Below are 15946 nucleotides of genomic sequence, written 5' to 3' on the forward strand. Positions count from 1 at the left end.
TTACATTCACATTATAATTATGAGTATTACTTAAAAAAAAAGAGAGAAACTTTACCAGAGAGGTCAAGTCATTTTGGAATGGCTTAGCTCTAAATTTTAAAATTTGATTATATGATATATTTGCTTTAGTACCTTTGGCTAGTTGCTAAATTATTTTATCCAAAATAATATTATGATCACATGAAATTATAAGTACTAGCATAATCATCAGAGAAGGCGATGGCACCCCACTCCAGTACTCTTGCCTGGAAAATCCTATGGACGGAGGAGCCTGGTGGGCTGCAGTCCACGGGGTCGCTAAGGGTCAGACATGACTGAGCGATTTTACTTTCGCTTTTCACTTTCATGCATTGGAGAAGGAAATGGCAACCCACTCCAGTGTTCTTGCCTGGAGAATCCCAGGGATGGGGGAGCCTGGTGGGCCGCCGTCTATGGGGTTGCACAGAGTCGGACACGACTGAAGGGACTTAGCAGCAGCAGCAGCAGCAGCATAATGATAATAATTATCATTAATATATAATGATATCATCATCATCACTCCTATTTTGGATGCCTGGAACTATGCTAGATATTGTTACTTATACTAATTTTCACAGCAGACTATGATGTAGGTAAAATTTTTATTCACTTACATCACCCAGATATTATATAAGCAGTATGGAATCCTTTATCTTATTGAGGCCATTTGAAAAACCCCTAGGCTACAATTCCAAAATTGTTTCTATTAGGGCAGGGGTCCTTTCTCAAATAAGATTGAGTCCTGTTTGTTTTACAAGTTGAAGAGTAGCTTTCTCCAAGGCCTATTTCTTAACCTCTATTTTTAGTTCCTCAGTAAGTTTTTCTCTTCATATAATTTTAATTGCCACATGACTCCTAAGTTACATTATCAAAATGATCTATTATTGTCCCTACAGCCCTGGATATTTAAAGAATATTGAAGAATATGTTCTAAGTGTCTTCCTGTTACTTGAAGCTTAGCTTATTTCTTAATATAAAGGCAGTATTCTTTCAGCTTCTAAGTGCTATGAAGGTATCACCGTTACTTCTGATCCCAAGGCTTACCGTTTCCCCCTTCATTTTACACTGTATTCTCTTTGGAAGTGAATACTATCCATTGAGTTCAGTTCAGTCACTCAGTCGTGTCTGACTCTTTGCGACCCCATGAATCGCAGCACGCCAGGCCTCCCTGTCCATCACCATCTCCTGGAGTTCACTCAGACTCACGTCCATTGAGTCAGTGATGCCATCCAGCCATCTCATCCTCGGTCATCCCCTTCTCCTCCTGCCCCCAATCCCTCCCAGCATCAGAGTCTTTTCCAATGAGTCAACTCTTCACATGAGGTGGCCAAAGTACTGGAGCTTCAGCTTTAGCATCATTCCTTCCAAAGAAATCCCAGGGCTGATCTCCTTCAGAATGGACTGGTTGGATCTCCTTGCAGTCCAAGGGACTCTCCAGAGTCTTCTCCAAAACCACAGTTCAAAAGCATCAATTCTTCGGCGCTCAGCCTTCTTCACAGTTCAACTCTCACATCCATACATGACTACTGGAAAAACCATAGCCTTGACTAGACGGACCTTAGTTGGCAAAATAATGTCTCTGCTTTTGAATATGCTATCTAAGTTGGTCATAACTTTTCTTCCAAGGAGTAAGCGTCTTTTAATTTCATGGCTGCAGTCACCATCTGCAGTGATTTTGGAGCCCCCCCAAAATAAAGTCTGACACTGTTTCCACTGTTTCCCCATCTATTTCCCAGGAAGTGATGGGACCAGATGCCATGATCTTCGTTTTCTGAATGTTGAGCTTTAAGCCAACTTTTTCACTCTCCTCCTTCACTTTCCTCAAGAGGCTTTTTAGCTCCTCTTCACTTTCTGCCATAAGGGTGGTGTCATCTGCATATCTGAGGTTATTGATATTTCTCCTGGCAATCTTGATTCCAGCTTGTGTTTCTTCCAGTCCAGCGTTTCTCATGACGTACTCTTCATATAAGTTAAATAAGCAGGGTGACAATATACAGCCTTGACGTACTCCTTTTCCTATTTGGAACCAGTCTGTTGTTTCGTGTCCAGTTCTAACTGTTGCTTCCTGACCTGCATACTGATTTCTCAAGAGGCAGGTCAGGTGGTCTGGTATTCCCATCTCTTGAAGAATTTTCCACAGTTTCTTCTGATCCACACAGTCAAAGGCTTTGGCATAGTCAATAAAGCAGAAATAGATGTTTTACTGGAACTGTCTTGCTTTTTCCATGATCCAGCGGATGTTGGCAATTTGATCTCTGGTTCCTCTGCCTTTCCTAAAACCAGCTTGAACATCAGGGAGTTCACGGTTCACGTATTGCTGAAGCCTGGCTTGGAGAATTTTGAGCATTACTTTATTAGCATGTGAGATGCGTGCGATTGTGCGGTAGTTTGAGCATTCTTTGGCATTGCCTTTCTTTGGGATTGGAATGAAATCTGACCTTTTCCAATCCTGTGGCCACTGCTGAGTTTTCCAAATTTGTTGGCATATTGAGTGCAGCACTTTCACAGCATCATCTTTCAGGATTTGAAACAGCTCTACTGGAATTCCATCACTTCCACTAGCTTTGTTCGTGGCCATGCTTTCTAAGGCCCACTTGACTTCACATTCCAAGATGTCTGGCTCTAGGTGAGTGATCACATCATCATGATTATCTGGGTCGTGAAGATCTTTTTTGTACAGTTCTTCTGTGTATTCTTGCCACCTCTTCTTAATATCTTCTGCTTCTGTTAGGTCCATACCATTTCTGTCCTTTATCAAGCCCATCTTTGCATGAAATGTTCCCTTGGTATCTCTAATTTTCTTGAAGAGATCTCTAGTCTTTCCCATTCTGTTGTTTTCCTCTATTTCTTTGCATTGATCACTGAAGAAGGCTTTCTTATCTCTTCTTGCTATTCTTTGGAACTCTGCATTCAGATGCTTATATCTTTCCTTTTCTCCTTTGCTTCCCGCCTCTTTTCTTTTCACAGCTATTTGTAAGGCCTCCCCAGACAGCCATTTTGCTATTTTGCATTTCTTTTCCATGGGGATGGTCTTGATCCCTGTCTCCTATACAATGTCATGAACCTCAGTCCATAGTTCATCAGGCACTCTATCTATCAGATCTAGGCCCTTAAATCTATTTCTCACTTCCACTGTATAATCATAAGGGATTTGATTTAGGTCATACCTGAATGGTCTAGCGGTTTTCCCTATTTTCTTCAATTTGAGTCTGAATTTGGCAATGAGGAGTTCATGATCTGAGCCACAGTCAGCTCCTGGTCTTGTTTTCGTTGACTGTGTAGAGCTTCTCCATCTTTGGCTGCAAAGAATATAATGAATCTGATTTCGGTGTTGACCATCTGGTGATGTCCATGTGTAGAGTCTTCTCTTGTGTTGTTGGAAGAGGGTGTTTGCTATGACCAGTGCATTTTCTTGGCAAAACTCTATTAGTCTTTGCCCTGCTTCATTCCACATTCCAAGCCCAAATGTGCCTGTTATTCCAGGTGTTTCTTGACTTCCTACTTTTGCATTCCAGTCCCCTATAATGAAAAGGACATCTTTTTTGGGTGTTAGTTCTAAAAGGTCTTGTAGGTCTTGATAAAACTGTTCAACTTCAGTTTCTTCAGCGTTACTGGTTGGGGCATAGACTTGGATAACTGTGATGTTGAATGATTTGCCTTGGAGATGAACAGAGATCATTGTGTCGTTTTTGAGATTGCATCCAAGTACTGCATTTCAGACTCTTTTGTTGACCATTATGGCTACTCCATTTCTTCTGAGAGATTCCTGCCCGCAGTAGTAGATATAATGGTCATCTGAGTTAAATTCACCCATTCCAGTCCATTTTAGTTTGCTGATTCCTAGAATGTCGACTTTCTCCCTTGCCATCTCTTGTTTGACCGCTTCCAATATGCCTTGATTCATGGACCTGACATTCCAGGTTCCTATGGAGGACCCCAATTAGGGTGACAGTTTACATTTTAATTTCTACAGCTAATATCTACTGGACATTTGGTCCCATCTGCATGTCTTGTTACCTGCTTTACATTTCCCCCTGGATGTCTTTGTGGTGTCGCAGGGTCACTGTGACGGGTTCCAAATTAATTTCTTCAACCACTCCTTTACACACAGAACGTCTCCAGAGTTCTGCATCCAGGGAATATCCGCTCTATCCTGTGCAGAGAACAAGACATAGGGGACCATATCTGGTTATAACCCTTGAAATCTCAATGTCCCCCCCTTTTCCTTAATCTTGCATATCTAATTAATTTGGGTCCTCATTTTCTAATTTTGTTATACTGTCTCAATTCTTTTTTTTCAGTCCATTTTCCAGTCATTCCTTTTCTTTAATATTTTATTGAATTCCACTTATTCTTAACTGTTTTTCATCTCGCTCAATTCAGACACTTTAAATGAACGGTAAAGACATCTTCCTCAAATGCAGTTTTTATTACCTAACTCAGAAAAATTTAGCATGGATATTTTATTAGCACCAAAATTTGTAGCCCAGAGTTCCAGGCATTAAATTCTGTCAGTATCTCATTAGCTCCATTTTACTCACTTTGTGATTTGTTCATGCCTCTCCATGCAAATAAATTCATACATATAACTTCTGGGTACTGAAGTTCTGCTTTTTCTGCTCTCCTATATCTTTTTTTCATAGCTCCTCACTTTCTGTTTACCCATCTAGTTTATTATATTCTTCCAGATATGGTTAGAAACCACTGCTGAGAACTTTCCACAGTTAATATTCTAGTAATTATGTTTTTAGCATTACAAGTTTAGACCATATTTGATTTGCTTTATTGATTTAGATTTTGGCTTGGGTTTTTCCTCCTTCGGTTTCTATTTTTAAAATTTCCTAGTATATTATTGTAAGATATGAGTTTAGAACACACAACAGATGAAGTAGCTAGGTTCTGAGGTCTCTTTCTAGTCTAATTGGCACAGAAAATGGTTCACCCTTGGTCTTTCAAGAATCCCTAAGCTGCACTTATATTTTTAAAGAAACCTTTTAAGTATATTTAGAACATTGTGGCTAAGAAAAAGGTCTATATAATGAAATTTTGTAGGTATTAAAAATAACAAGATATATGGTAAAGATTATTAAATACTAATGAAGAGTTGTTGTTATTCTTTATGTATAATTGCCATTTCAGGTTCTAGCTCATTCGAATCTCAGAAAATGGATCGTCCTTCTATTTCCGTTACATCTCCCATGAGTCCTGGCATGTTGAGGGATGTTCCACAGTTCTTATCTGGACAACTTTCAGTATGTAATTACTATATTAATTTCTCTCTTGGGGATATCAAGTAGTATTTTTACTAGATGATGCCATTTTTTGTGAACCAAGTCCTATTTAGAATATAATTGTGCTTTTCACCATCAACTTTGTCATTCTTAGTAATTTTAATTAATTGAAATTCAATTATAATTATCTAACAGAATGCTTTCTTTATTAGAGCTAGACTTTTCTGGAATTTGGTGGGAATTAGAATTTTTGATGCTATCTAAAACCTTTTTCAGTAAGTAATATTATTCCAAAATTCAAGGTCATGATTTTCGCTCAGCTAAGAAAATGGGGAAATATATAATAGATTACTGAGTATATCATGTGGATTTCATATTAAGTGACCCCTAATTTGAACATTTTATAATAAATGTTAAAAATAAAGTTATCCATCTTATACCCATATTAGAAGAGCTTTGCAAATTCAGACCCTCACATTTTATTAATTTCTAAAGTTGTCATTCTGTTTTAAACCATTTAAAAATATTAAAATTTATCCACTTATATTTTAGAAACAAACAGATTAATATTGATACTAATTCTGATGAGTTACTAACCTGAAATTTTATGCATATTAAGAACTCTTTAGATTCTCAAAATTCAGACATTGAATTTTGGATAATTGTTACTGTTATAGTTAAAGGCAAAACTATTCTTGGTCTAATTTAAAAGCAATTTCTATCTTTGTTAAATTAGGTACAGATTTTGTACTTTTATCTTCTGGGGGAAGGAGAAGTGTTTGATTTTTCTTAAGAGTTTCCATTAATTAGTTGAAGATACAGGAAGTATAAGCAGAAATAACATAGTAAAAGTCATTAGGCGCATCTGTTCTGAGACTACTTTGATCACAAAAATGAGAATAACAGAATATGAAATACTATTAGGAGATTATAAATGTCTTACTAAAATGGATTTCTTCTTTTTATTATTTTCTTTTCCTTTCTCTTTCATAAACAGAGTGAACTTTTTCATTTGAGGACAGTGGTGTTTTTTCCATTTTCTACAATAAGTAGCATCTTTCTACTTATTCTCTTACATACATTGACAGCACAGATGTTGACATTTATGGTTACAAGTATATGTGTATTTTCTTCCACCATTTTAGAAAGTGTTAGTAAATGTTAGCTTTTAATTTTTAATCATGGCTTCCCTTAGATAGTTTCATCTATAAGTAAAGCACTGGGTGGCTGATGATTCCAGTATATATTAAATCTGTATGTGTGTGTGTGTGTGTACTTGGTTAGCTTCAGTTGGTGAACGAGGGAGTGGAAGTTAGACTCCCATAATAAGTAAGTACCACTTTGTTGCTGCCTCTTTTGAAATCTCAAGGTTATATTAGAAATTGAACTAGGAACAGAGGGTTCATAGTGTGGGCATTTAGACAGATTTCAAATTCAACTACTTTTCCTCATGGTTCAAAGTGAATTTGATAGAAAGGTAAGACTGTTAAATATTTGGGGAAAACATAAATGTATATAGTACTTGTGTTTGTAAGTGATGGTTTAAAATCTATATAATTATAATTTAACACATGTTCCATTTTATCATTTTTTATGATCTAGAAGTGTGTTCCAGTAAGATAATGTTTATAAATATGATATATATTTCTTTTGGTAAATCAAGAAAGCACAGATAAATAAAAAATTAAAGTCACCTATATTCTTGCCACTAAAGCATAATCATTCACATACATATAAATATTTAAACAGAACTATAATAAATCTGTATATACTATTTTAAAACTTTTTTTACTCAATGTATCATATACATTTTCCTTTAATTTTTTTTAATTCATCCTAAAATGATTTTAATTCCTATTTAATACCCCATTTTAACTTAATTTGCTATTATAGGATATCTTGCTTGTTTGTAATTTATAGTATTTTAAATAATGATGCCATGGAAATCCTTGAATATAAATCTTGCATATTTTGTTAGGACACAATTCTTTTGTCGGGATAATTTTTGTTTGGATATAAAATTACAATGTGAAAGAAAAAAAGTTTAAGATTCTTGAAATCTTTTGCCAAAAGTTTCCTCCAACATATTTTTGCCAAATTAAACTACAATTATCAATTCAGGTAATATATATTAAGATCTATCCCCTCATCAGTTATAATGCTAGTAGCTAAGAGAATACAGCAGAAGATTTTACCTTCATGAAACTTAATTTTACCTTCATTTTATTCATGCAGCAAAACTAAGCAAGATACCCTTTTGGATATAGTATTTTCCTTTATATTTAACCCAGTTTCTGCCAACTGGAGACAATTTTTGGTTTGCTCTAATGATGCAGAGGTTGGGAAAACATTTGTCCACTTATATCATCCTTCAGGGAGACACTCAGGAAGTCATAAGGCAATATTATGTTTCCTATATCCTTCTGTTCTACCTTTGGGTATTTTTGATTTTTGATGAGATTTTACCTGGGTCCATAACTTACTTACAAAATTATGACATTGTTAATGTCTGCTAATATAATATCTGACAAGATAATTTGTGTATTATGTGAGCTTTCCTTCCTAATATATTTATGTCAGTTCATGGACTGGTATTTTCTCAAATATATGAGATATATATATATATAACACATTATTTAAACTTTCATGTGCAAGGCTGTTGTTGATGAATTTAACACTATTACTCCATTTATTTCTTCATGCTTGAGTTGTACTGCTAGCTTGTTGTTATTCTCAAGCATAACTATGAAAGTGCCATTAATGTGTTTGGTGAGAAAATCTGTATGAGCTTAGGTTTATGACACCTGGACTGTATGTTAGTCTTTTCGGTGTCAGCAATCCCTTATTTTGATTCTTTTTTAAATTTGTGGTCTTCCGTAATTTAGCAGTTTCCTTGTTTGAAGGATTGCGTCTGTAATTCTCTCAATATTTTAAAATTAATTTCAGCCTTTGACTAGTTTTTTGATAGAGTGTTAAATTAAGATATAGCCTTTATTTCAAAAGTGAGAAGTGACTCAGAATTTTGTCTCTAGGAACACATTAATTCTTATTGATAATCATTTTACTTCAGAGTTAGTGGCTAACTCATAGCTGCAATGTTTTTGCCTAAGTTACTTTGTTTTAATATTTTTCTGACTCCATTTTTAGTGATGAGCTTGTAAATATTGTACATATCCATTTTATGCCCATTTAAATAGACTAAGTAGCTGAAGAATGGGTATGTATTCTTTAAATCTACTTAGAAATTTGATAGCTGTTTTCAAATTTTCTATAAATGAAAATTTTTTCTTTGAGCTTTTATCTTTTATATTTCTTTGTTACAACCTTGTTATTTTAGAAGTATTATGTAAGAAGAATGTCCTGAAGTTGGTAGTGCAGGATGAAGTATGAAGGGACATTAAAAATGCAAAATAAATCATAGTGTGCAAATTCAGATTCTTCATTTGTATGAAACTGAATTGTTACAGATATTATCAGACATTTCATGCTTAAAATAAATGAATCGTATTAATCACAAATTGCAATGAGATGCATAATACTTCATCATTTTTTGATGAAATATCCAGAATCTATAGAGATAGAAAGCAGCTTAGTAGTTGCCAGAAACTGGGGCAATGGGGAAATGGTGAGCGATTACTTAATAGATACAGAATGTGATGAATCATGACTCTTCTGATGTGATGAATAAGTTTTGAAACTAGAAGGAGGTGGTGGTGACACAGCATTGTGTATTCTCTAAATGCCACCGAATTGTACACTTTAAAATGGTTAATGGCATGTTACTTTAATCTCATCTCAATTTAAAATAATCTGACAAAACAAAATATGTTTACATAGCCAAGTTTAATGTATAAGCTTATGCGTAAAGGTTAAGTTTAAATTGGCATAGATTTTAGACAGTTGATTTCAAAAATCTATGAGTTGCTCGTTTGAGGTCATTTTGGAAGATGGAAAAATGTTGACCTTAAAGGATTACTTTATTTCAAAGCACTATTTCTTTGAAGGTAAATGTTTTAGTTTTGAAGTAATATTTACTTGCAAAAATCTTTCATTACCTTGAGGTTTTTGGTCAACAACAGGTAGGACAGTTGGGAAGGCAAGAAAAGTAAGATATATTTCAAAATCGAGTACATTGTTAGTCCTTTTCTTCAGCATGCCTAGCTAATCTCTGTGAATTTCAAACATCCCTTACCCTTCGGCTAGAGACTTATCCACTTAGGGTTATGCAGACAGATACCAGGAACATACTCCATATCTAAACGTTCCTTTCTTCCTTTGGAAATGTCTCCTCATGAAAGGGAAGACAACTGAAGTTTGAGACTATCTTGGTTTTTGGAGATAAAGATGACTCATATGGCTGAGTGGTAGTCTGCTTTAAAGATTCACTTTCCTTTGGGTTTTAGATTACGTCTTAAGCTACTATCAGATTTTGTCTGATGATGGCTGCACTGGACAGCAGTCCTCCTAGCACTTATTATCTGTTTCTGTATAGCAGTGGAAAACGTCTGAAACCTTTAACTGTTCACAACTGTTAATTAAACAAGAGAGACATGCATGAAAAATGTGAGAGATGGGATGGAATCTTGGTGAAGGAACAAAAAATAAATGCCCTGATATCCACTCCCAAACCCAGAAACTTGAATCTGATTTTGTTCCTCTTGTAACTGTTGGCATGTCTTAATGAAGGCACAATGTTCCAGTGGTTGTGGTATCTTTGGGAAGGAAGCTGTTTCAAAACGAAAAAAAAAAAAGTTAGAAGAGAAAAGAAATTTGATTTTATTCTACGAATTTGAAATAGAGTGTTTTAACCGGAATTGAGCTTTATTATTTACCTTTTAAACTGTCTTACTTTTTGAGATTGGACAAGTCTGTCTAGGCTTTTTTTTTAACGTCTCTGTTTCCTCATCTACCTACTGGTGATAAAAACAACTACTTCCTAGCATTGTTTTAGGCAATAAACTTGGCAATAAACTGTTATTGAAAGCTTGAAAATATAGAAAGAACTGTATAAATAAAAAGAAAAATATTATTGTCATTAATAAGTGTAATTAGCTCTAAATAGTGTTATCTCAGGTGGTACACAGTAAATGTCTGAAAATGGTGGTTAAATACTAGTTCCTAGTATAGATTCTTTAAGTGTGAAGCAACGAATTAATCCATTGTGTTCCAGCACATTTTTATCTTTCTGTGTTTATTCTTTTAAGAAATGATAAAGCTGACTTGGCTAATATTTTTTAGACTTTTGTTAGCCATATTCCTTTGGAAAGTTAGATAATTACTTCTGTAGATGACTTTTCACTAATAATTCTTTAATGTATTTTTATCTAACTTCTTCTTGGACTATGTTTTTTTCTATGTAGTGTGTTTAAGGATGATATCTGAAATATCTTGGCTCTCGTATTTTATGTTTACATTCATTCTTTCAGAGTATATGAGCCCGATTATATTGTTTTACATTCAGTCTTAATTCCTGTTATGTTGATACATTTAAAAATCTGATTTAAAACTTCGCAGATTTTATATAGTTCTTAATCTGTTTTATAATTTTGGGAAAATTATTCATTATGTTGAAGTACTTAATTTAGATATATATTGTCATGGAAAAATGTATTTAAGGGATAGTTGTATGTGTTTTTTACTTTTGGTCTTTTAGTTCCAGCGTGTTGTCCTTTTTGGTTTTGTTTTATTGCTTTTTTCTTTAATTTTGCTTACCAGAGCCAAAGCCTTAGTAGAAGAACAACGCCTTTTGTTCCTAGGGTTCAGGTAAAGGCCTTGTCTGCCTGATAGAATCTAAAATTGTGTTTTAACCCTTATTTGTATGTTTTTGGAAAATGCATAGTAGGAAAACTTTATTTGGTATGTTGCTCCAAACCATATTATTGACTTCCAAATCATTTTATGAGCCAGTTTGTAAAATTCTGCATGGGGATTAAAATACAATAAAAATTTAAAGAGACAATCTTTGTTAGTGATTTTATATGGTGGACTGAATACTAAAACTCATAAGTTTCAGGTTGACATTTAATGTAGATTTCACTTATATCTGTAATATTGACACAAATAGCTGATTTTATACTGTTGATATTTTTATTACACTAAGGTTACTGTCTCTTTAAATCATTCATTATATCACTTAACATCTACATTATCTTGCATTTTCCAAGCAATTACTCCTTGAGGAGACTGGCAAATAAATTTGTACCTCATCTAAAATATGAATTTTCTGCATATTATATATAAAGTTCAACTTTTGAAAACTATATGAATTTAATAGAACAAAATCACAATCCAAATAAAATGTGTTGGGTTTATTTTGTTTACGTTATGTAATTATAATTCCATTTGTTTTTACTGTAATACTTGGGTACAAGTTCTTTGCCTCTTTTCATTAGGAAACCCCTATACCAAAAAGTAATGTTAATATAGCATTTTTTAAAAAGTAGTATTATGCTTTCCTTGCTTTGCTGCATGGGTTTCTTTTTTTTTTGGTTATTGTTGTTGGTTTTCAATAATGCTAATTTAATTTAAATTTAAAAAAAATTGAAGTTGTTCTAGTTAACACTATCTAGTGTAAAATATTTACTTAAACTGCTCAGAGTCTGCTTGGGAAACTTAAAAGTGGCACATGAAAATTGTATTAAAGCAAGTACAATGATACCAATATTTTTATTAATGAAAATGATATAAAATAAATATATCATATTTAGAACTGTGGAAGTATATTTATTTTATTTTGAGAAAACAGATATATTCCAACCATTCATTTAAAAAGCACATTTAGGAATGAGACTAGTAATCTAGCAAATAAAATAATTTTGTTTTGATACTGTGAGCTGGATATCTATTAAAAACTTCAATGCAAGTCCCGTAATATAAAATGAAAATTAGAGCTATTGATCAAATGCCCAGTTTGACAGTTTATTAAGACATATAATTTTCATCAAAAAATCAGTACAAAGTGTGCCTGTTTCATATCTATATTATTTTAATATGTATATATTTGTAACATATAATTTAATAAACTGTAAAGTATTAATGTGAAAATATGAAAGCTAGTACCTAATATCTGTTTGCGTGAGGAATGAATATTATTAATAAATGATATTTTTGGTTTTCCATGGCATAAGAAAATCTAAAAATAATACTATTTATCAAGCATTTGAAATATATATCTTAAGATTTAGCTGTAATAATTTTAAAAGAGCAAAAATGCTCCCTGTGGAGATGACAACAAAGGTTTAGTGTCAATCCCTAATAAAGTACTCACAGAAATCAGTAATTTGCTCCAATAATTAATTATGAACTTAGTCTAACAATACTTATTATTTTTCTTTGTTATTTAAATGCACTGTTGGAAAACAATTTTGTAGCCTTTCAGTTTTTTTCTTTTTTGAAGTGTCTTATATTATTGTCATGATGCTCCGAGAAGGACTTTTAACCTCATGGAAAATAAAGCCATAGCTCTTATTGCTATGGAAAATAAAGAATACAGAAAGTAGTGTGATTTGGTCACAAACTTAGAGGAACTTCGAATCTTTCTGACATCTGTTTCATCTCATGTATGAAACACTCTTGTATTTCTTACTTTTTTCTTCCTGCTCATATCTTTTGCCTGAATGTCTCTTTTTTCCATCTATTCTCATCTCTATCTTTAATATTGTTGGGCAAGAAATACTTGAACTTTTTTCTTTTTTTAATAGTAATTTCTAAAAGTTTTATATTGGAGTATAGTTTATAATGTTGCCATTAGTTTCAGGTGCTGAACTTTTTTTTTTTTTTCACGTAAATATCAGATGCTTTTTTCCAGGTTATTGCTTCCCTAGTCTAAGGCAGTGGTTCTCAACCTTTAATGGAAATGAGAGTCACCTGAGGATTTGTTAAAATGCAAATTTTCTGGGCCCCATTCTGGTTCTGTAGCTGAAAGGTGGGCCACAGGAATTTGTAACTTTTAAACAGATTAGTCAGATAATACTGTTGCAAGAGTTTTATGAACCACAGTTTGAAAACCGCTTGACTAGGGTCTGTACTTACCAAGTCAGTTCAAAAAACTTTTTGTTATAGAGCCTCAAGATAATAATACCTGCATTAAACATAAGGACTTAATATAAAGAGTAGTATTACCATTTGTAAAATTTAAACATTTCTAATAATTATTCTTATAAGAGGACTAATTTCATTTAACCAAACAAAAAAGTGTATAAATAATTTTATATACTTTTCCGGGCCATTAGTCTTCTGACTCAAAATTCTTGCTTGGCCTCTCATCCTCTTAGGATATGAAGTGAGGGACTCAACAACACCATGTTAAAATTGGAACTGAACTACTAACATATCATATATATATTTATCTGCATATTTTTTTAACGTGGATGGTCTTATGTATATAGCCTAGAGCTTGGCCCAGCCCTGACTGTCTGCTTTGGAGTGGAGAGGAAAGGACTGACATGAGATATATATTTAAGGCTTCCAAGCGGCTGCAAACATTGTGCATCCAAATTAAAGGAAAAAAATCAAACCATTGAAAATAAAATATGCATATTACGTAAACAAAACTTTTCCCCAAGCTCCAAATTTCCAATTCAATTTCAGTTTGAAGATAGTGGCCAGGGATGTGCTAAATTCTGAACCAAATGTGAATCAGAATCATAGTCATCATAACTAGGTGTGGGAGTGTGAGATGTGTGTGGGAGGTGACAGTTGTTAAGTCTAATGAATTCAACAGCTGGATGTGAAGATCTAATCCTTAATTATGACATAGGCAAATTATTCTAATTTTCTCATCTTGAATTATAAAATATACCCTTTTATTCTAAGGATGAATATATTTGCTTCACAAATGAAAAAGAGACTATGTATAAAAAACTTTAAAAGATGAATTTATTATAGTTTTAAATACAAATTTAAGCAGTCTGTTTACTAAATCTTCTAGTAATTCCTAGTTACTTATAATCTTTGAAAGATCTTTGCTGTGATATAACATAAAACATTTGCTGAAAATATTCCCATGAATGCCATATGAGCAACTTATCTGTTCAGTTCATTTTGAGCACTTATTCTGAACTCAGTATTGTAGGGCAACCAAAATGAACTACAATGATTCCTGTGTAAATGTAGACACAGAATAATCCTATATAAAGTCCTTATTATAGCAGTACAATTATTATGTACATGTTAATAAGCTATCAAATTAGATTACAAAAATTTCAAGAGATTTGTCACACTAAAATATCTGAATTAAATTCTCCATTCATTGAAGTTATTATAGCATATCCTTTTAAGTTAACTGCAATTTACTAAGTGAAGTTTATATTCAATGCTAATATCAGGGTAAGAGAATGGGGCAAAGATTGGGAATGTAAGCATTCTGTTATATTAATAAATGGTTAAGCTGATAAATAAATATTTTTGCTTTTCAGATAAAACTGTGGTTTGACAAGGTTGGTCACCAATTAATAGTTACAATTTTGGGAGCAAAGGACCTCCCTTCCAGGGAAGATGGGAGGCCAAGGAATCCTTATGTTAAAATTTACTTTCTTCCAGACAGAAGGTAAGGATATGAAACAAAAGTAATTATTCTTGAAAACAGATGAGAAATGTTAATAGCAGGGAGTGTTTTGATTTTGTGTCATTTATTAAAATTTTTTTTAATATCATACCAATTAGATACTTATAAAGTTTAACATAGGCATAATGATTCCTAGGATTCATCATATTCCTCTACAGTTTCTACTTTCTCTTACTAATATATTATTTCTCTACATTCTGTAAAATTAATGAACATGCTTTATATTTAATTACCTATATCATCAAGGAATCTCTACCATTGGGCCAAGATTTAGCTTCCTGAAGTGTCATTTACTTTGTGTCCATGCTGATCAGTATGCATGTTATTAATCTACCCTGATTTAAATAGAGAAATCAGGATAGGAGAAATAGCTTATCAAAAATCATCTAATCATTCTTAATTTCAAACACATGCAAAATGAAAGAAATTATCCAATAAACACCATGAAAAAAGAAAAAAGTAGTACACTAATTTCCCTTCCCTAGCTCTTCTGCATCCCTGGTTTCTAGGGCTGGTCTGGTCATTTTTCTCAGGATGGAAGTAGCCGGATACAGATGTGGTTTTAAACATCGTTGTATGCTTCTGCACACTCTCTTACTTGGTTTAACTTAAAGTCATCAGTATTGAATGCCACAGTCTCATCTGAAGAATAGCCTCAACAAAGATAATAACAAGTAGGCAGTTAACAAAGGCCTTACACTTTGATACATATTTTGGAAAAAAATTAGTAAAATTATTCAGAAAATATGTGAGGTTGCCACAGCCTCCTAAACTATTAGAAACTGTCTGCTGTATGATTTTATCTTATAAAGTTTACTTAAAGAAGATTGTTATGTAACAACTTAGATTGTCTTTTGGGGAAGGATACACTTTGAACTGTAAGGGAAGATGAGGATATGCAATAACTAAAATGGTAAATCCAGCTTAAAACTTCAGTTGGATGACAGATGTCACAGCCATATTATCTACCATCTCACAGGGAGGCCACATCACTTTGCTTCTCAGAGTGCAGCGAGTTTACTAGTCTAAGCATCCTTAGATTGCCATCATAAAAACTTGCAGAAAATCGTGCATTCCCACATATGCTTTTATGTAAGCCACGTAACAAGTCATAGCTCAGTTGGTAAAGAAT

At 33.4% G+C, this 15946-nt stretch overlaps 1 protein-coding gene across 1 annotated transcript in view; it reads left to right on the plus strand.

Annotated features, from left to right (window-relative positions):
- The window catches only part of RIMS2 (regulating synaptic membrane exocytosis 2), a 601915-nt gene that overhangs the window by 306688 nt on the left and 279281 nt on the right, over window positions 1-15946 (plus strand). The window contains exons 10-12 of the mRNA XM_018058085.1: window positions 5158-5270; window positions 10965-11012; window positions 14666-14796. Coding sequence (XP_017913574.1) covers window positions 5158-5270; window positions 10965-11012; window positions 14666-14796 — 292 coding nt within the window. The remainder of the gene's footprint in view (window positions 1-5157; window positions 5271-10964; window positions 11013-14665; window positions 14797-15946) is intronic.

The sequence above is a fragment of the Capra hircus genome, chromosome 14 (assembly GCF_001704415.2).
Source record: "Capra hircus breed San Clemente chromosome 14, ASM170441v1, whole genome shotgun sequence".
NCBI classification, from domain to species: Eukaryota; Metazoa; Chordata; class Mammalia; order Artiodactyla; family Bovidae; genus Capra; species Capra hircus.